Source organism: Benincasa hispida, chromosome 12 (genome assembly GCF_027475165.1).
Source record: "Benincasa hispida cultivar pf3 chromosome 12, pf3_genome.v1.1, whole genome shotgun sequence".
Taxonomy (NCBI): Eukaryota; Viridiplantae; Streptophyta; class Magnoliopsida; order Cucurbitales; family Cucurbitaceae; genus Benincasa; species Benincasa hispida.
This window is the reverse complement of record NC_143489.1, coordinates 37,507,628-37,527,979: the sequence shown is the minus strand read 5'-3', so window position 1 is coordinate 37,527,979 and position 20,352 is coordinate 37,507,628. Positions and strand designations below refer to the sequence as shown.

Sequence of the window (20,352 nt, the reverse complement as noted above, 5' to 3'; positions counted from 1 at the left end):
TAAAACTAACGTTAAAGTATTTTCAACTATTTATTGAAAGTTTGAAGGTATTTTTGAAAATTTAGGGATATTTTTACACGAAATACAAAGTTCAAAGGTATTTTGTATAATTTAGCCTAAATTTTAATACAATTCCTTCTATCTTTTTTTTTTTTAATTTTTTAATTTTTAATTCAATTCATATAATATAATAACTTATTTTAGTTTTGTAAATTTCTCCTCGAAAAATGCATTTGATCAACCCATCATCATTTTTTTTTTCAAAATCATGTATCTAAGTTGACAGTATTTTTGTGTGTCACCATGACAGTAGCCTATACTTGGCAACTATCACTCTTAGATATGCATTTTTGTGCAACATTATAGAGTTAGAGAATTGGTTGCTTTCGTAAACCTCCAAATATAGAGTTTTCTTACTTAATCAATTATATGCATTTTTAATCTAATCGCATGTATTTTGTGTATGTTCAACAATATATTGGTAAATCCCAAAATGATCAAATGGACGGAGAATAATAATGTAACTTAAAATTCAAGACATTTTTAAGAATTTGTGGAACAAATTTTATTTCTATTTACAAAATATGATATTTAAGTTACTAGTATTTTTTTTCCAAGTACTTTTCAACGATAACATACCATATTATTTTGTTGGACTCATTTTACAATTATTTTTGGGGTTTTTTTTGGACAAATAGCCAAAACCTAATGCACTTTTTAAAAAATAGCCACCAAACTTTTTCTTTAAATAAATGTCCAAATGATTGCTTTAGAACTTTTAATAGAATTTATCGAATATCAAAAGTACCCCTAATAAAATATCTAACTAAAATACTAACAAATTTAAAATTAAAATAAAAACAAACAAACCCCTCAAATTAAGGAATGTTAAGTGATTTATTTTAGTGAATCAACGTCTGAAAAAAAACTCCTAAAAACAAGTAAAAAGATCGTTATTAACAGCAAATTAACAAACAAATATATCACCTAACATAAAATTAGGTGGATACTATACAAGTTTTAAAAATTGTGTCAAAAGAAGTATATATCTAACTTGGCTGCAAAAATACTAATATTATATATGTGAAGAATAAAACCTAATATAAGATTTTCCATCATATTTCATATACCCACTTATTTATTAATGACCAAACCCTCTATGCTTTATTAATTATCTTTTTTCATATTTATAGGATGGGTGTTTATGTTTTGTCTTATGTTCCTCATCCCTTTCATATTTATAGCATTCCACGCTTAAAAATGCTTCATTAGTCTTTTAGTAAAACAAAGGAAAATAATTGTTAAAAATATTTACAATTAATAGCAAATATCACAAAATATTTATAACTAATAGCAAAATGTCACCAGCGATAGATAAGGATAAACTACTACCTATTTCTATCTCTAGTCTATTGTAGTCAATGACAAATAGATTGTGATATTTTACTGTAAATATTTTGGTTCATTTTCTCTATATTTGAAAATTTCCCTAAAACAAAATACCCATACAATTTAAATCTTATATCTTCTAGTAACTAAAAAAAATACCTTTTAACAACTAAAAATATAATTAAAGGGAGTCATATTGTACTACGAAATTACTTTGAATTGAAAATATAGGATCGAAAATCTTCCTAAAATCTACATTGATAACCAAAATAAATTATAAAGATTTGCATATACAGTGGTTTCAAATGAATAAACCTTAACCTGCATAATCGAAAACAAGACTCAAATCAACTTAAAATCAAATCAATAGTAGCATAAAATACGGGCAAAAACTAACATATCTCCCCACACATACCTTCCATATTCCAAGGAGAAATCATACACCCTTCCATCTTCAACCTTTCATACTCATCTCCAATCTTCTAATATACCTCATTCAATCCTTTGAAACACCTCCATATCGCAAACCTTTTAGAATTCATATTTGAAATTCAGAATGGAATCTGATTTCTTGAATTTCATTTAATCTCTCTCGAATGAGTATTAACAAAAGGAATTACAAGTACTTATTGACTTTTACATAGATGGGCAGAGCTTGAATACAATTGGGCTTTAATGTAAATGGGCTTCAGATCTTTACTGTGCTATCTTAACACTCATCACCAACATTATCAACCACGATACATATATCAAAACTAATAGAAGATGAGTCCAATCGCAGATTTTAATAGTAAATTTTATGCATCATACCGAATTGTTTGATTTGTTCTAAATTGAAATGTTTCGATTCCTTGATTAAGAAAACCATTTTGCCTTATTGCCTGAGAAGAAGCTCGAAGAAAATATTTGAAAGTTCAGTTGAATAGTTGATAACTTAAGACTGGGAGAAGAAGAAGATCCGTTCTCGTTGTTTTTTTCCTTTCAATTGAGAAGAAAATGAGTTTTGGACAAAGAAGGAAGATGAAGAATCTGATTCTTGAAATCGAAAAGAAATTAGAAGAAAGATAAATTGTAGATTTGCAAAGATTGTGAGAAGATATAACTACTTGATGAAAGTCTTGTGGGGTAGAATTGAAAATGCACAGATGGATCCTACACATAACATTGGCCATAAATCATAAAATTAAAAAAACTGGTCGCATTTTTAATTGAATATCTCGTTTGGCCATTCTGCACAATTTTTCTATTTTTATTTTTTGGGATGTGATTTTTATACTTTGCAACAATCACTATGTATGTGTTTTTTGTGCAACACTATATATAGAGTTAAAGAACGAACAAAAAAAAAAAAAGCTTTCTTAATGAGTGATATGAATTAGTAATCACTATTTTTTTTTGGATGTTCACCAAAATATTGGTACATCCCAAAATGACCACATGGATGAATAATAATGTAACTTGAAATCCAACACATTTTTTTTTTATAAATTGGTGGAATAAATACTTTTATTTATATTTACAAAATATGATATTTAAGGTAACATTACTTGTATAATTAAAAAAATAGTAGAAAAAAAACCTAAACATGGACTAAAATAAGTGGTACCCCAAATATAAACCATTATAACCAAGATTAAAATAGTCTATACCCCAAATATAAATTATTATAACCCCATAGACTATAATAACTAACTAATGGCCCCCCAAATAGCACAAAAAATTATGTGAAATAAAATAATTAGGTGCATCCTGAACTAAACTTTTCTTTATGCATCATATCCAATTGTCCTAACTACAGTTTATCACAAAGATGAGTACAACTTAAAATATACCAAAGTATTCTTCTTATGCAAAATTCATAAAATAAAATAATATACCATCTAACAATGTATCAAATTATGAATGAAAGAGATATGTACTATCGTACTACACAAGTATTCAAAAAAAAAAAAAAAAAAAAGTTTCACTAACGAAATTTGATTAAATTACAAACTTACTCTTTGAAGTTCTTATTTATTTAGATTACATTTTGAATTGCATTTGAAAAAAATCTTAACCATTTTTACGCTAATTTCACTTAAAAGTAGTATCTTATTAGCTTTTAGATTCACCTAAAAATTAGGTAAAATTTATAATTAATATTTAGTTCTCAAATTCATACTTTAAAAAGAAGATTTTTTCATGAGTTAAATGCATCAATTTATTAAAAAAAATATACCATATTGATTTTTTTTTTAAAAAAATAAGTCTATTTTTCTTAATATTTAATAATTAATCTATAACAAACAAAATTATTATACTAAACAATCATTTAAAATTAAAAAAATAATAATAATTAATATATCTAAAATTAAATATTTTTGTATTTATTTACCAAACACTCTAACCTATTTTTTCAAGTTTAAGTTAAAATTTACCAAACCATATTTTACTTCTTTTTACAATAGATTTTTCTAAAAACATAGCGGTCAACAATCATTTTAGAAGCTCCAACAATCCCAAACAAAATCTTAGTCCTCGAACTTTTAATATTCCAACCACTTACAAAATTTTAAGGGATTGCCATTCCGAGGGTAGTTTTGAAGCACTTATATGAAAAGTCAATATTGCAAAATAAAGCATAAAACTTGGGGTTTTTTTTTAAATTTTTTTTATATAATTTAACCATAAATAAATAGACTGATAAACTCCTTGGTTAGGTAAAGGGCTCCAGCCTAACTGCACTTTCTCCATTGTAGCTCATATTTGCCGGTTGATGTTCTAACATCAACCAGGAAGAATGTTTTAGATGCAAAAATAACAATGGGAAATCAAACATACATGATATATCTCACACCTAATTTCCAAATAAAGGGTGGTGAATATTTTCACTCAGCAATACCTTCAATAATGTCATTCAATTAAGGCAAATAGGAACATGCCAAAATTACTTATAAATTACATCGACTGCCTTAATATATCAAGGAACATAAAAGACTCTTACAATCTAACCACTATGTGAAAAGGAGGTTCCTATGAAGTTGATTAAATGCAAGGCCACTAATAAATACATGATCTCCAGAGAAAGTAATACACAGGAAACTTAGTTTAAAAGGGGAAAAAGAATTAGCAACCCAAAAATTCCAATATATTTCATGTAATTGAAGCAGGTGAGACCGTACTCAGCTAACTTCATTTCGAGAACTAGAAGGCAGATGGCTTTCCCAACTTATTTTGCAATGGGAAAGGAAGCATGCTCAATCTTCCATATTCGATTCACATTTTGTCATCATACTATTCAGTAACTAAAACAGCTACAACTATCATGGTGCCCCGGAGACTCCGGGGAATAGTTCCGATATCTTATTGAAAACGTCCATAACCTAAAGGGGATAATAAAGAAAAAAAAAAGTAAATAAAGGAAATGACAGAGAGAGAATGATATCATACTGGCCAAAAGGATGAGAAATATGAGTTCACAAATATTACGTCCAGCATTAAACAAAGACAAATAAAACAATCTTCCGCACATATGAAAGAACAGAATTAAAAGGTTTTTCTTTTCTTTTAAGAGTTCAACATGAGATGGTAGAAATTCGGATTTCTGAACTCAAACATATGCCTTAAGCAGTTAAGCTATGTTCAAGTTTGGCAACGTGTTTATTTTCTTTAACTGTTGAAACTTTTGTCAGCAAAAATTGAATAAGAAGGCATATGCATGTATGAAACGTGAAGCTATAAACGATGCTAACATGGACCTAAACAATAAATCTACAGACCATATACCACAACATAAATTCATGTTCTAAGAGGACCCTACAGTTTTATTGTTAAATAGAAGCAATATGAATGAAACTAGAAAGGCATAAGTGAAGCTGAGAATGAACAATTTAACTACATAAAATATATACTAACAATCTGCAAAAAAGAAGCCTTCCACCAGAATCAGTAAAGTGAAAATTCTGAATTTATGTTAACAACGTTTGAGTTATACATAAACTGAGTGATAGATTTTACAAATACATATATTGATTTAACGTACCTCTTTGTCATTTTGATACTTTGTTATACTCAGTGGATTTTGTGAACACTGCAAAAAGTAAAATCAAAACGTTAGATTCGAACTAAAAATTTATAAACCTTAAGTAGAACATACATCCATGATCGCTGCTTGAACTCTTGGATTTTGAAATGCCATCGCAATTTCGGGATTGGCCATAATTTTTGAAATAACTTCTTCGGGTGTAAGCCCAATTTGATCTGTCAAGGTCCAGAAATAAATAGTAAGCCCAAATTACTTTTAATATTTATATAAATGAATAATTATTGAGAAAACATCACAGAAAACATGTAAAAAGAAAATAGTTTTTATTTCTAAATACATAAAAATTGTTTTAAAATCTCATTTCTAAACAGGCACCAAGTAACTCACGAAAACATATTGATATACTAAATGAAATTATTAATTCTGAGAAATCATGAATCGTAATTTTGATTTTGAAACTCAATTTCAAAAAATATATTAAATCAATTTCAGCAAGAAGAGAAACTGACATCAGCATCAGAAAACCAAAATGAATAAAAGTTGACACTTCCAAGCTCATCGACTATTTTGACAAAAAAAATGTTGGTCATATTTTTTAAGAGTGGGAAAATATGTGATTGCAACAATAACAGAAAATCACAAATATCATCATTTCAGCTATATATGAATATATGTCATAGCAAATCTCAACCAGAGAATAGTAATCAAGCCATTTAACACCCTCGAAACAACCATTGACAAAATATACAAAATCAAAAGAGATCAAGACTGACCAAATTGCTGCTTAACTTCAGGGCTGCTAAGATCAAAGTTTTTCAAAGAATCCATCAGGCGATCATCCCATTGAGGGCTTCCACTCATATTGTTACTGAGTAATGATTAAAGCAAGAAAAAAAATCATTTTAGAAGATGGCGTTATGTCACATATTTCAAACATATTAAGAACTTCTAGCCCGATGGACCAAGATTATGAAAATGAGAAGGCATTGAGACAAGAAATAGAAGAAGCAGTGTGATTACTGTTTAGCATCCATGGCAATTATGAAATGAAAAATTAAATTATATGTTACGAAATGATATAACATTGGGCACAAATAACTATTTAAATATGTCCACATTCATAGACACAAACTCCAATCTTTCCAGCCTACCAAATATATCTGAAGGAGACTCCTTTTCTGCAATGACGGTTTCATTGAGAAAAAGGAAAAGAAATACGAAGGGATTAAATAAAAAACAAAACAAACTAACTAACTAAACCCAACACGGAAAGGGAACAAGAACTAACTATAAAAAAGGACCCCAATCCAAGAAAATCAAACCAAGATCATAGTTGCAAAAAGGTATTGTTGACCGGTGCCCACATGAAAGCATTAAAACTCGTCATTTCCCACACCTCAGCCACAGCCTCTTCACCTCTTTAAAAATCCTATTGTTTCTCTCGATCTATATGCCCACAGAATTGCAAAGAATCCAGCATGCCATAACACTTTGCCCATCTCCCAAAAAGGTGACCTTCTCAGTCTCTATCCCAAGCCCAACGTAAACCAAATCAGCTCATCCATAAGCATAACTGGCAAGCCCACAACCAGTAGTGATGGAGATCCTCTGCCACCTAACACATAACGCTTACAAAGGATGCACCATTGCAGGAGCAACACAAAGAAAGAGTGTCTTTGAACAGAGTCTATAGTATTGACTCTCCCCCGTAAACCCTACCACGAAAAATTAACCTTCTCGAGGGAGGAGAAAATAGAGGTGGCTTGGGGACATCACACGAGGAACAATGAACGGCAAGAAAAGGCCATATAATAGTAAACCTAGAGTCCCTTCTCTGTCAATGCACGAGTTGATCACTAAGAAGAAAAGAAGGCCTGTCACCTCATAGACCTCTCTATCAGAAAGAGGTTGACTGAAGCCCAAAGAAAGCAAAAATGGATCTTTTCTTTTTCCCTAAAAACAAAGAGGTTACTGAGGAAGATAAAATGGAAACTGCAAAATGCAACTTCTTAGTTCTTACTTGAAAGATAATAAAAACGTGGGAACTCACAGAGGAATTTATCACCTGCACAACAATCTTTCCTAAAAAAAACATTCGAGCAGTATGATATTAGATAAAAAAAGCATCTCTGTTCTATAAAGCATGTTAATCTCACTCGTAGAATTTTGGTTTTGTGGAAAACGGGATCTTAGCTGCTTGCATCATGGATTTAAAACACGAATCAGGCTCAATAGGAAAAACATTGGATTCCGACATTACCAAACATGTACCACAATTCAATATCTAACAAAAATGTTCAATAAAATCAGATATAAGACTCGTGTAGTTTCAAAAGCATGAAAACCACAGCGTCACAACTATAAGAATTTAAGATCAAACATGAAAAAGCAAAGAAAGCAAAAGCATGAAACATAAAGGAACGATCGGTAATTTTCTATGACACGAGTATTCAAACTGACATGATATATAAGAAGCCTTTGAACAGAATTAAATAATTATTTCTTTAAAACAGGAAAAAAGCAATAAATAAACTGAACTTACAGCATTTCTTCTAATTGTTGACGATATAATGGATTTTGCATCATCCCTATTCAATATAACTTTAATCAATAAGTTATGCCTTGTTGAAGATTAGAAAATAGAAACTGATCAAGTAAAATTTCAAACTATGTTTGCCAATCTCCCAAGTAGCGCCCCCCCCCCCCCCCAAAAAAAAAAAAAAAAAGAAAATCACAGACAACAAAAATTTATTCTAGATTGTGAAGTTCACAATAAATGTACAGAAACTCCAAAATAATAGTAACATTCGTCATCTGAATATAAATAGTAATAGGAGTAACAAAAAAAATGTGGTAAAATAATTGCCAAATGATATATCTTTCACATTTATATATCTAAGAGGCTGCTAAAGAATAGTAGCACAATATGCGACACTACAATAATCATACTTCCAAGTTGTAGTTGAATAGTTATAATCCTGTAATTTCTAAGCTACAATTTTTTTTGGGAAATTTTTAATATATGCCCTTAAATTTTGAGAGTTGTATTAATTTAAACCCTGAACTTTTATAATTGTATCAATTAACTCTCCTTCAAACTTAGTTCGAAAAATATAGTGCAAAATATATAATTGTTTCAACTAGACTTCTAAATTGTTATAACTTATAAGTGAATCAATTTAGACCCTTCATTAATATTACATTTGAAAATCGTCGATGCATTCGATTCTTACACGTGTGTAAACTTCTTCAAATGTCGAATTAATTGAGTCTAAAATGATTCGCTTATGAAAGTTTATGGATTAAATTGATAAATTTATGAGTCCTACACAATGTTTATCCAAACATAACATAATGAAGGGAGTAAATTGATACACTTGCGAAAGTTAAAGGTTTAAATTGATACAATCATACAATTATTAGTTCAGGGTTTAAATTGATATGACCTCCAAAGTTTTAGAGCGTCAATTGATATTTTAACAAATTTATATATTAGACGATTAAAATAGAATTGAAAAATTAGCTTGCATCTTGTTAGAATCACTTATTAAAGTTAATATCTACCTTGCATTCACAGTACCCACTTAATTCACACATTCATTTTCTTTTCTTTTCCCTTTTCTTATTTTCTTTCTTTTCTATGTTGGTTCAATAATTTTCTTCTTATTTACTTCCAGCATACCGTCCCCCTCCCAGGGTTTCTGCTATTATCTTCAGCAGGAACACCCCTGGGCCTTCACCTTATCGATGTACATCCTTCTTTCTCATTGCTTATAGAAGGCATATTGCTAGAAGACTGCTTTAATCAATAGACTCACACTTGAATGTTTCTGGATTTCTCATCTCCTCGGGCAAATGGCTGTAAGATGAAAAATATGTCTTCCTTTCAGAGATCAACACAATTTCAAGTACTCAGGAATCAAATTTATCCGTAAGATGCTTCAGGAAATGGTCATACAAATTACATGCAAATGCAAAAAGGCAAGCATAAAAGAACCTACAAAGCAGAAAAGATATTCACCTAGAAAAGAAGAGAGCATTAAATATCCAGGGCATGGTGGAAAACAGAATAAGCATTGGTGCATAGTGGAGAGTCTTATGACCAAAACTTCAATTCGATGAAAAGAAACAGTTGGTGCAACTTGCAAGGATATCATTATATCTGATTCTGATCCTTTGTTACGGAATGTAAATATGTAAATTGTACAATGTACATCATTCTTTCAGATTAACTAATTGTTCTCTTTATCAACAGGCAGGAAGTGGCAGTTGTTAGGTCCTCATTGAATTAGAGAAAATGAGAGAGTAATATTGTAGACCTTGCTGAAAACTTTATCCCAAAAACAGCTAAAGCAACATTCATTTGAATTTCCCTGATGTCTCCTACTAGTCTACTACTGAGTACTGACTCTACCAAGGTTAGCCAGCCCTAAGAGACATTAAAAAGGAGAAACCAAAAAACTTATCCTTGAGTTTGTTGATAAGAACGCCCCAAGGCGATGATTTCACTGGTTAATCTCCAAAAATCAAGAAATCATCTGAGTTTGAAATGAACGAGGTTGTTGACTACACCACCAATGTCAAAAAAAAGACAGAAGGGACGGAAGAGCATTTATTTTTAAAAGGTGGTAGAATTACACTCATTTCCTCTCTAATATTTCTACCAATACAAAATTTCAATAAATATCATCAAGACTACTGAAAAAAGTATGAGGTTTCCTTGAAGAGACAAGGGATTATGAAGGTAGTCATCTAGTCGGGTGGAATATTAATTCCTATCATAAAAAATTAGCTGGGCTTAGCTCAGGCAGTATCAAGTATAAAAATCAAGCTTAAATCTCCAAGAGATTGTGAAGAACTCTGATCCTCTACTCTGTGGAACTCTATTATATAGTAGTATAGTTTGGGGCAAGTGAACCTGGCAGATGACAGGACCTAAAGTCACTATCCTTCGATATTTACTACCTAATTGGCTTGATGTACTGTAAATTATTTGCATTTAAATATGTGAAGCAATGCCTATTTCCATTTCCACATATTTCTGTTTACTTTATTTTGAATACAGTGATGCGTTTCTACTGATATAAACATACATAAACATGGGGAAACCAAATCATGAAGTAGATAAACAGTAAAAGCTACATACGGATATATCATCTTCTGCACTGTCGGATCTTCCATCATTTTCTCCACAGCTTCCACTGATAAGACTGAGCCAGGTTTTCCTAATAGATGAGAATAACATAGATTTTATTAAAACTAAACCAATAACTAAACTGCTGTAATACATTCGATCATAAATGTCTTGAAGCACAAAAAGAAGAAAGTCACAGAAATAACGAAAGAAAATTTATGAGACAAAAATATCAAATAACGAGGTCAAATTTTATAAGAGTGTGAATGTGTAGATAAAATTTCTCTTATTTTTCAAGACTGGGTTTTGAGTTGCCATGCTATTTAAGTAGGTCTCGTCCAGAGATACTTTCTATTTAAGTAGGTCTTGCACAGAGAAAATGAGAATAAAGTAATAGCATTAACAAAGAAGTATGATCATCTATTGTTCTCAACTTACGGCTGAATTGCGATCCCTCTGAACCATTAAATGCCTGCTTAGAAGCAGCTCCATTCTGTGGAAGCTTCATAAATAAATCAGAGTAAATCAACATATCAACAACAGCCACCACACAGCTAAAAAAGCAAACTTACTTCCTCGGTAGGCTGAGCACTCTTTGAAACATCTGCGTCTGTGGCATCTTCCTTGAATGGACTGTTTTGGTCAGTTTCTTCAGGAGAAACGTCTACAAAAGCTGTGAGAAAATTCATGAATTAGTCTCCTGCCTTGGAAGTCTTCCTACCTTGGAAGTCAAGAAGTTAAGATATTTTTTGAGAAGAGAAACAAATTTTATTGATGAATAAAATGAGGTCAAGAATTGAAGATATTATAAATCCGTTTAGTTTTGAGACCAAAATGTCATAAATTGAGATTAAGATCTTATAAAGTTAGTTGAGAAGCAACAAATGCTGAAGGTTGTGGAAGATACTGTTCACACACCAATACCAAGATACAATAAAACCTACGAGAGTGTCTGGGCCCCCAACTTCACGTGGGTGGAGCAGGTTATTATAACCCACTCCATGTTTGGGGCTCTAATTAATTATAATAGTGGTGTTTCCAAGTATTATAACTTACAATTAACTACAGTATTACTATTTCAAATCCCTCTTTGTTAGAGTGTTTATTATTTCCTACCCAGACTAAAATAGTCTGCAACCCAAACACGGACTATTATAATCCAAACCAAAAATAGTCTGCACCCCAAACACAGACTATTTACCAGCAAACTACTATAACCCACAAATTATAATAATCATTGACTATAATAACCAACTCAGAGTCTCAAACACCCTTTAAAAGATTATTCAGTCATGCTCATCAAATGGGAAAAAATGTAAACCTTGACATTTGTATTCCAAACATTCAAGCCTTCAGCCAGAGGGTTATCACTTGGGAGCACAAAAATCAAAACACAGACAATAAATCAAGAACCACCAGCATATTGAAATGATATAATAGGAGGATCCTTAGTTACCAAACTTCTTAGCTTCCGTGTTCTCTGTTCCACTTTTGACATTAATAACCGGTTCTTCTTCAACTTTTGTTACAGTTACATCAATTGATGCAGCAGGTTCAGAGACAGATGGAGAAACTGTTGTGCCAGTTGCAAATGTCGGTGGCATTGGAAAAGGTGATCCAGATGATAGCGTAGGATTACTCATTGGGCTGTTTTGAGAATTCATTTGAGACATCATCGTCTTGAAAGCTTGTTGCATTGCATATTTCTGGAATGTAATAACAAATTTACAATAAAATATATAGGAACAGAGAAGCAAATAGACAGGTCAAGGTTAGTGCTGATCCAAGTTGTAACTTATATGCAAGAAGAAAATGGTACAACAATCTTATAGAAACCAAAGATCCACAGAAATGTAGAAGGACAAAGGGAAGAAAAAGTACTGGAAAGGAATCTGCTCCGCAGGGAGTAAATAGAAACATTATTATGTACTAAAACACAAATCTTTTTATGAGAGAACTTTTTATAGTCCCCCAATAATTGATGTTTACAAAAGAACATGTGACAAGGGTGGGGATCAATTTATTAGTGATAGAACTTAGTCAATAGGCAAGAATATGAGGATTGAGGAAACAACCTACTAATGAAGGAAGGAAGCATCAAAAGTAAACTAGCATTAGTAGAGGTGTTAGGTATGAATGTACTATAATGCAAAAAAATAGTAGAAACACAGTTGTGGGAAAGAACGAGACTACCAAATCTCCCTCAACTGTAAATTGGTTCTCTTAAACCCAAGTAAGTTTACCACTTATAAAACACAGAATTATAAAAACATAAATGCAAAACATCAGAATGATGATACCAAAATCCAAAATCCTAGCATATGGTTTTCCTACGTTTATTTATTAATAATCTTTAAAGTTGAGAGTTCCACAGGATTTCAATAAGGTTTTTGTGGCTATTTCAATCAGAAATGCAACGTGATAGGTAAAAAGAAAACAGAGGAACCCTGTAGATGTGAAATGCAGTTTTCATGCAAAAATGAATTGAAAATAAAGTAAAATCAACGTTATAGGTAATATTAAAAATAACGAGAAGAGCAGCAAAGAAGGGATATTCACCACCCTTCTCCAACAACAAAAGTAAAGAAAGTTTTTGTATATGGATGATACAATTTTTCAAAGGTTAACAACTGCACAGACAATAAACTGGAATCGTGTTGAACTCCACGTAGAGAGTAACATTTCAGAAGAACATGGGTGCAACTGCAAGCTACGAGAGAGCTATGGAAGACAAACTCTTGAAGGAACCGAATGACAGCGGACATTTTATAAGGCACAATCATAATCCCATACCTTGTAGAAGAAAACTCACCTTTAAGTAAGAAGCCACCTGCAATTTTTCAAAAAATTGTCAAAAGAACATTCAGCCTAAGACCTTGTTGATAAATTTAATGACATCCACATTAGGAAAAATATATAGTTCAGACAAACAGGTTTGGTTCACACTCACCCATGTAAATAATGCTGAAAGCCCAACACCAACACCAACCCAAAAGAGAGGCGACCCTCTAAAAAATGTTGCAACCAGAACAAAGCTGTCAGTTGCATCTAAGATACTGAACTTAGTCCATGTCATATCTATTTAATCAAACCCATTTCTTAAAAGGGAAAAAAAAACGTAGAACTAAATTCCAAAAACCTACTAAAAACAAAAGATAAGGAAGCGAAAATTTACACATATGAGGAGGGAGGAGGAATAGATACAGATGGAACACCAACAGAAGACGAATCATTACTGGTAGTCGAAGAAGAAACCGATGCAAAACGTTCAGCCACTGCTTTCCACGGTAGCGAAGAAAACAGAGAACAATCAAATAAGAGGACTGAAGATTACAAGCGACGTTCAAACATCAATTTCAATAGGGAATTCGAAAATTACCGAGAATACGGTGGTTGGGTCGACGATTAATAGCAGAAGCAAAAATTCTGGGAGGAATCCTGGAGGTTGCAAAGCGCCTGGTTCCACATAATTGGTGGGTTCTGGTGGGAGTGGAGATAGAAGAAGTAGAAGAATATGTGAGGAAAAGAATTTTGGGAGGAGAAGTTAGGGCTAAATTGAGCCTGTCCATTGATTTGGTTTTGAGTTTGGTGAGATGATAAACAGAGAAGGATTGAAGGAAGAAGAAGAAGAAGAAGAAGAAGAAGATAGGCTTGGAGGCCTTGGAAAGAAATGTTTAGTTGAGAGAGTGAAGACCGAGCAAATTTCAGGGCAGAGTTCACTGCTGGGATTCATTTGATTCAGTGGTCCGGATCATCTGCTTGCGGGTGTATGTTTAATCTACATGTGCTTTTATGTTTTATGAATTATCCAATTTCGATTTTTTTAAATAATATTATTTTAATAACTATTGACAAAACTAGGGTGGGCTGAAAATTTTGACAAAAATAGTGTAGGAAAATTGTGGACCCGATACACGATTACTGATTAAGGACCTAAATTGTGGACGGAGTTCACGACTTCCTCACCATTCACGTGAATCTGGCACTCTGGCACACACAGACTACCACAAGAGTCGCATCCAACATCAACCATTAACATAAACATAAGATTGGACTAGAATGGTGCAACCACACATACTTGCTAGTCCCTAGCATAAACATAACGTAAGATTGGGTCTAGAGGGGCGCAACCATACATGCCCCGCTAGCCCTGAAAGTATAATCTATACCTAATTAAAACTTGATCTTAACATAATCATGAACAAACATAATGCATGAGGTCCCTTGTAGAGAAATGTGTTTTAAACATGTAATGCAACATAACAATAATAACATAATAATACAACATAACAAAGGTACACTACCATAAAATGCTTAAAAAGAGGGTGAGATAAACTACTTACCTCGACTACGATCTTAATTATTCCTTATGGTTTGATCCTATAGATTTCATAAAGAACACTTATGACTAAATCTAGTTTTAAGACTATTGGATTAAGGAATTTGATGAACATAACTTATTTATTTATAAAATTATGATTATTAAATCTTGAGAGTATTAGTATAATTACGTTGAATTATTTAATGATGATGATGATGATGAAAATAATAATATTGTTATTAGTATAATAAAAATAGTAATAGTATAATAATAATAATAATAGTAGTAGTAGTAGTAGAAGTAGTAGTAATATTAGGATAATAATAAAAACAACAACAATAATAGTAGTAATGATAGTAGTAATAGTAGTAGTAATAAAAATAATAATAACAACAAGAATAGTGATAATGATAATAATGATAATAATAGTAGTAGTAATAATAATAAAAGTATAATGATAACAATAATAATAGTAATGGTAGTAGTAGTAATAATAATAATAATATTAATATTAAGAGGAGAAGGAGGAAGAAGAAGAAGAGAGATGGAGAATAATAATAAAAAGTTAATATTTAGCATTGTATTAGTAATAATATTATTAGTTGTAATACTATGTAATTGTAATGATAATGACAATAATATTAACAAAATTGGAAATCAATAATATTATCATTAAATTAGTATTGTTAATAACAATAGTAATATCAACAATAATAATTTTAATATAGTAGTAGTTATAGTGAAACTTCAAACTTTACTAAGCAAAGAATATGAAATTTTAATATTAATCTTTCAAATCACTAAGGTCACTTTCATATGTTGATTGTAGTTTTAAATTATGTTGAATTTAAACTTGATATTCAACTAAGTTCCTAAAAGATTTGAAAAGAAGGAAACAAAACCTCAAAAGTAAGGAAGCTTACTTGTATGAATCCCAAAATTCAAAAAATGCTACAGAAGGATTTTGATCCTCCCATTTTCTTGTTGTAAAGCAACCACACCAAGTCTATTTATAGCCATCTCTCCACCACCTTTCTTCTTCTTCTTCTTATTATTTATTTTTTAACCAACTTACATTTGATACATGTTTAAGCCATCTCTTCACCACCTTGCTACATGGTTTTTTTAATCATTATTACTACTTTAAACTTTCTTCATATTTTAATAGTTTTATTATTATTAAAATCATTTCTTATAACTTTGTTTAAGTGATATCATATTGTCATTATTTTTGTTTCCTAGATATTTTTCTTACTTAGGTATTTGTTTAATTTCCACATCAATATTATGTTTGTTATTTAATGTCCTATGAGATTTATGGGCCAAATTTTAAATTTAGTGGCTTAAATTTAGAATTCGTTTACTAACAACTAAATTTTATGTTGAACCTTAGGTAACATTCGACATTTAATTTCCTATAATGTTTGTGTACAAACTTGGGTTGTTACAGTGATTGCTCGCTGTATTTTTTATTCTTAATGGTGCTTATGATGATGAAAGTAAATGGTGAAGGATGATTATGATGAATGAAGATGAATGAAGATGAATGGGGATTGATCTCTCTCTTGGTATGAAAATAATGTGATGCGTCGGTGATAGATTTGATGTGTGTAAACCTTGTTAGTGCATACAAGTTCTCTTAAGTTAGACCCAAGTATACATCTAACCTAAGTTTCCTGGTAAGTCTAAGATTGAACAAAGGAATTCTAGAGTGTACTAACACAGGGTTTGTTTTTGGATCTAATACGGAGGGCCTGATTAACTAAGGGACATTGGTTATTTACACTAAGCTATCGCTTGCAAGAGAAGATAGGAGTTTTAAGAGGGAAAAAGGGATTCGTGGATGAAATGACTTTAAGTGTAAATGGTATACGTTGATTTCCAAGTAGGAACAACAAGCTTATATGAGCAGAATGAGAATGGAATGGAAATGTATAGATGTTTGTTTACAATCTAAGTGTATTTGCTATGGAATGGAAATGGTACAGGGTTTGTTTTCGGATCTAATGTAGTTCATGCTATGTTCAACATCTCTCGATGCGAATGCAATACACAATCCTATCTCTACGGTGCATGCATTAGTTATAAAGAACAAACAAAAGACATGAACAATTCTATCTCTAAAATTACTTCACGTCTTGACTGATGTGTTCAACAGTTAAACTACTCTCTCGAATGACTTAACCATTATTTCACTTCAATCTATTGATCAGGAAGATTTAAGTAGCAAATTTCATGCACTCATCAAGCCATAATGTTCACAAACACAAACAACTTTGAAACTAAAGAGATGGAGAAGTGAAGAATGGTCGAAAATAAGATTGAATTAAAGACAATAAGTGTCGATACAAAAAATCTTAGTTCAATTGAATGGAATAGTGGATGGAAATGCAAAGTAAAAAGGAAGAAGTCAAGCCACAGAGTTTTATCTCTTGTCCTCTTTGGCTTGTTTTTTATGCTTGCTATAACGAACTTGGTGAAGAAGTTAAAGAATATATCTCTCTCAAGCGTCTCTTTGGCAGCACCTCTTTATCAACGGTGGAAAAATGGTAGTTGTTCCTGTAATGACTCAATCTCCTAGGACTCAAGCTAGGCCGTTACTAAATACATGCATGCATGGAACTTAAAACGACACTTTTTTATGGTGAAATAGATGTCAATTAAATAAGTTAAGTTCAAAAGTCCTTCATTAAATTAAAATATGAAAACAACAATAGGGTATCCATAAATCATAAATGTTAATAAATAAATCTAAAAACAATTCTTAATAGTAAGTTTCAAACATCAAAACTGAAAGTTAAGCAAAACATGAAAAGAAATCTAAATCTCATGAGCGGGAGCATAAAATTGGTCCCAATGGCTCGGTCACCAATTCCGCTTGTCAATCGTCGATGCATCTCTACCCTTACCTGAAACAACAACATGAAAAAGAATGAGTATAAAATACTCAGTAAGTAATCCCATTACTGGGGTCGGGCTAGGCATCTATGTCCTCTAGATGCCTACCTCTAGCGGAACATAAAAACTGTTCTAGTTCTCAAGACACATACATACATAAAAAACTGGTTTCTATCCTACTGTAGTTAAGTATGCCCACTACCTCTGGTGAATCCCGAAGGAAACACAATATCTGGTGAATCTTGAAGGAAACACAATCTGGTAAATCCCAAAGTAAACACAACATCTGATGAATCCCGAAGGAAACACAATTCCTGGTGGGCATCTAACTAATCAGTAAAGACACTATCAGAGTCTCAACATCACAATTATCACAATATGGTTTTATAACATACATATACACCTCAATATCATGGCTATACAACATGCATATACGCCTCAATATCCTCATATCAAATACAACCTCAGTGAATCAAGTATCATCTCTTACTAGCATGCAAGTATCTACGTACACAAATAGATCTTTCAGATTCTCATACAAGAACATATATCGGTCATACTATACTATCCGTTTATCATGCTATTGCTCTCTTCCGACATTCATCTATTATGCTAGCATATATCTAGTGTCTGGCCCCTGGGCAGTTCCAGTAGTAAGATTACTTACCTCGATAATCGATCCAAGTGGCAGTCTTCATAATCAATTTTTGAATTCAATTCCCCAACGAAGCCTGAGCAACAACCACCCTCAAGATTCCAGTCTCCAAAATCTTCCTTCAATCGGACCCTACTTCTAACTTTTAATCCTTTTCTCTAGTAAAATTTTCAATTCACAAAGAATTTAACTCACCTTCTTCCACAATGAAATTAATTTCAAAATTAAATTTGTATGAGATAACCCCCTTCCAAAATGAAATTAATTATTGACATTAATTTCAAATTAAGTTTGTGTGACATTAAAAGTCCAATATCCATAACTTCCCTCCGATTAAACTATTAAATTGAAACACCCCTTCTTCCAAAATGAAATTAATTCCTGCCATTAATTTCCAAATTGAATAATTTCAACGTCAATAATAAAATTCTCGCAATTACAGTTAAGTCTAAAAATTCCAAAAATACCCTCAATTAATAAAAATTACTGAAATTACATAAATAATAAAAATTCGGGGTGTTACATTCTTCTCTCCTTAAAGAACTTTTGTCCTCGAAAGTTCATTCCTGAAAAAGCTCTGGGTACTGGGCCTTCATCCCATCCTCTCACTCCCAGGTAGCCTCCTTGAACTGGTGATTCTGCCACAGGACTTTCACAAATGCAATCTCCCTGAGGTGCAATGTCTTTACCTCTTTGGCGAGAATCTCTACAAGTTTCTCCTCGTAGCTCAAGTTGTCATTCAACTGCAAGGGCTCAAACATAGGATGGGTCTATTACATACTTTCTCAGCATCGAAACATGGAAGATATTATGAACTGAAGAAAGAGATGGAGGCAATGCTAATTGGTAAGCTATGGGGCCAATTCACTCCAAGACCTCGAAAGGCCCAATGAATCTTGGACTCAACTTCCTTTTCTTGCCAAACCTCAGAATACCTTTCATAGATGTCACCTTTAAGAACACTTTATCACCAGTCTCAAATTCCAGGTCCTTACGTCTCACATCGGCATAGCTTTTCTATCTGCTCTGAGCTGATTGCATATGAGCCCTGATCTTCTGTATTGTCCCATTCGTGGTCTACACTAGCTCAGGTCCTAGCAACTTTCTCTCTCCTACTTCATCCCAACAAGCAGAAAACCTGCAACTCTTCTCATATAAGGCCTCCAATGGCGACATTGCTAATACTAGTATGGTGACTATTAATATAAGCAAACTTCATGAGATGAAAATGAGAGTCCCAACTCCTCAAAAACTCCACCCACAAGCACATAACATATTCTCCATTTTTTTGGTTCAAACACTTTATTTGACCACCAATCTGTGGGTGGAAAGCTGTAATAAATTTTGACAGAGTATCCACACCTTCTAGGAGACTAAAAAAAAAATGGATGTAAAATGTGGGTCTTCGTTTGACATAACTGAAACTAGTATCTAAAGAGGTGTGCCAATCCCCTTCCATATATAACTATGAAACTTAAGATGCTGAAAACCAACAATATTTTAACACGTTCAAGCTAAGAACTATGAAAACTGTCGTGAGCTTAAGAAAGTCTTATCCACTAAAAACATATATCTGAGCTTACCATTCTGTCATAGGGAAAACTTCATATATGTATTGGAGAAATTGGTCATACTATATAATGCGTCATCTGAAGATACGTACCAAAACAAATCTGCTCAACTGAATACTGCTTCTGCTTTAGAAGCGCCGACTGTGATGTCTCTGTTAGGGTCTACATGTATGAGAATAACTCTGTCTAATTAGGTCTCACATTCATGAGAAACTCATCATGAGGCTCTATACTATCATGGGCTATAAAACTTGCTTGAGCCAATCCTCATATTATCCTTTAACCTTAAACAATCATATATCATTACTTAGACCCTGCTGCGGATGAGTCTAAAATGCCCTTTGAAAATGAGGTTTTGAA

The 20,352-nt window shown here is 32.2% G+C and overlaps 1 protein-coding gene across 2 annotated transcripts; it reads right to left on the bottom strand.

The window, feature by feature from the left end:
* Positions 1-4,229: 4,229 nt before the first annotated feature.
* On the bottom strand, positions 4,230-14,310 carry TIC40 (hydroxyproline-rich glycoprotein family protein). Of its 2 annotated transcripts, none has more exons than XM_039021137.2 (14): positions 13,927-14,310; positions 13,723-13,822; positions 13,498-13,555; positions 13,360-13,377; positions 12,004-12,253; positions 11,120-11,220; positions 10,986-11,049; positions 10,560-10,638; positions 9,232-9,272; positions 7,956-8,001; positions 6,187-6,281; positions 5,525-5,628; positions 5,411-5,458; positions 4,230-4,751 (listed from the first exon to the last, which is right to left on the bottom strand). In XM_039021137.2, exons 1-14 carry the CDS (start codon positions 14,114-14,116, stop codon positions 4,692-4,694), a joined length of 1,254 nt encoding a protein of 417 aa, XP_038877065.1. In that variant the 5' UTR covers positions 14,117-14,310; the 3' UTR covers positions 4,230-4,691. The 2 variants fall into 2 exon arrangements, with proteins under 2 accessions (XP_038877065.1, XP_038877066.1); XM_039021138.2 differs by having other exon boundaries at positions 10,986-11,040.
* Between the last annotated feature and the right edge of the window lie 6,042 nt (positions 14,311-20,352).

What these genes read in the sequence shown, in the direction of transcription:
- TIC40 (XM_039021137.2), bottom strand. Translation starts at nt 14,116, where the DNA reads ATGGACAGGCTCAATTTAGCCCTAACTTCTCCTCCCAAAATTCTTTTC. An exon ending in GTGCTCAGCCTACCGAGGAA is followed by an intron (nt 11,050 to 11,119) that starts GTAAGTTTGCTT and finishes TTATTTATGAAG; the next exon opens with CTTCCACAGAATGGAGCTGC. An exon ending in AGAGGGATCGCAATTCAGCC is followed by an intron (nt 10,639 to 10,985) that starts GTAAGTTGAGAA and finishes CTCATCTATTAG; the next exon opens with GAAAACCTGGCTCAGTCTTA.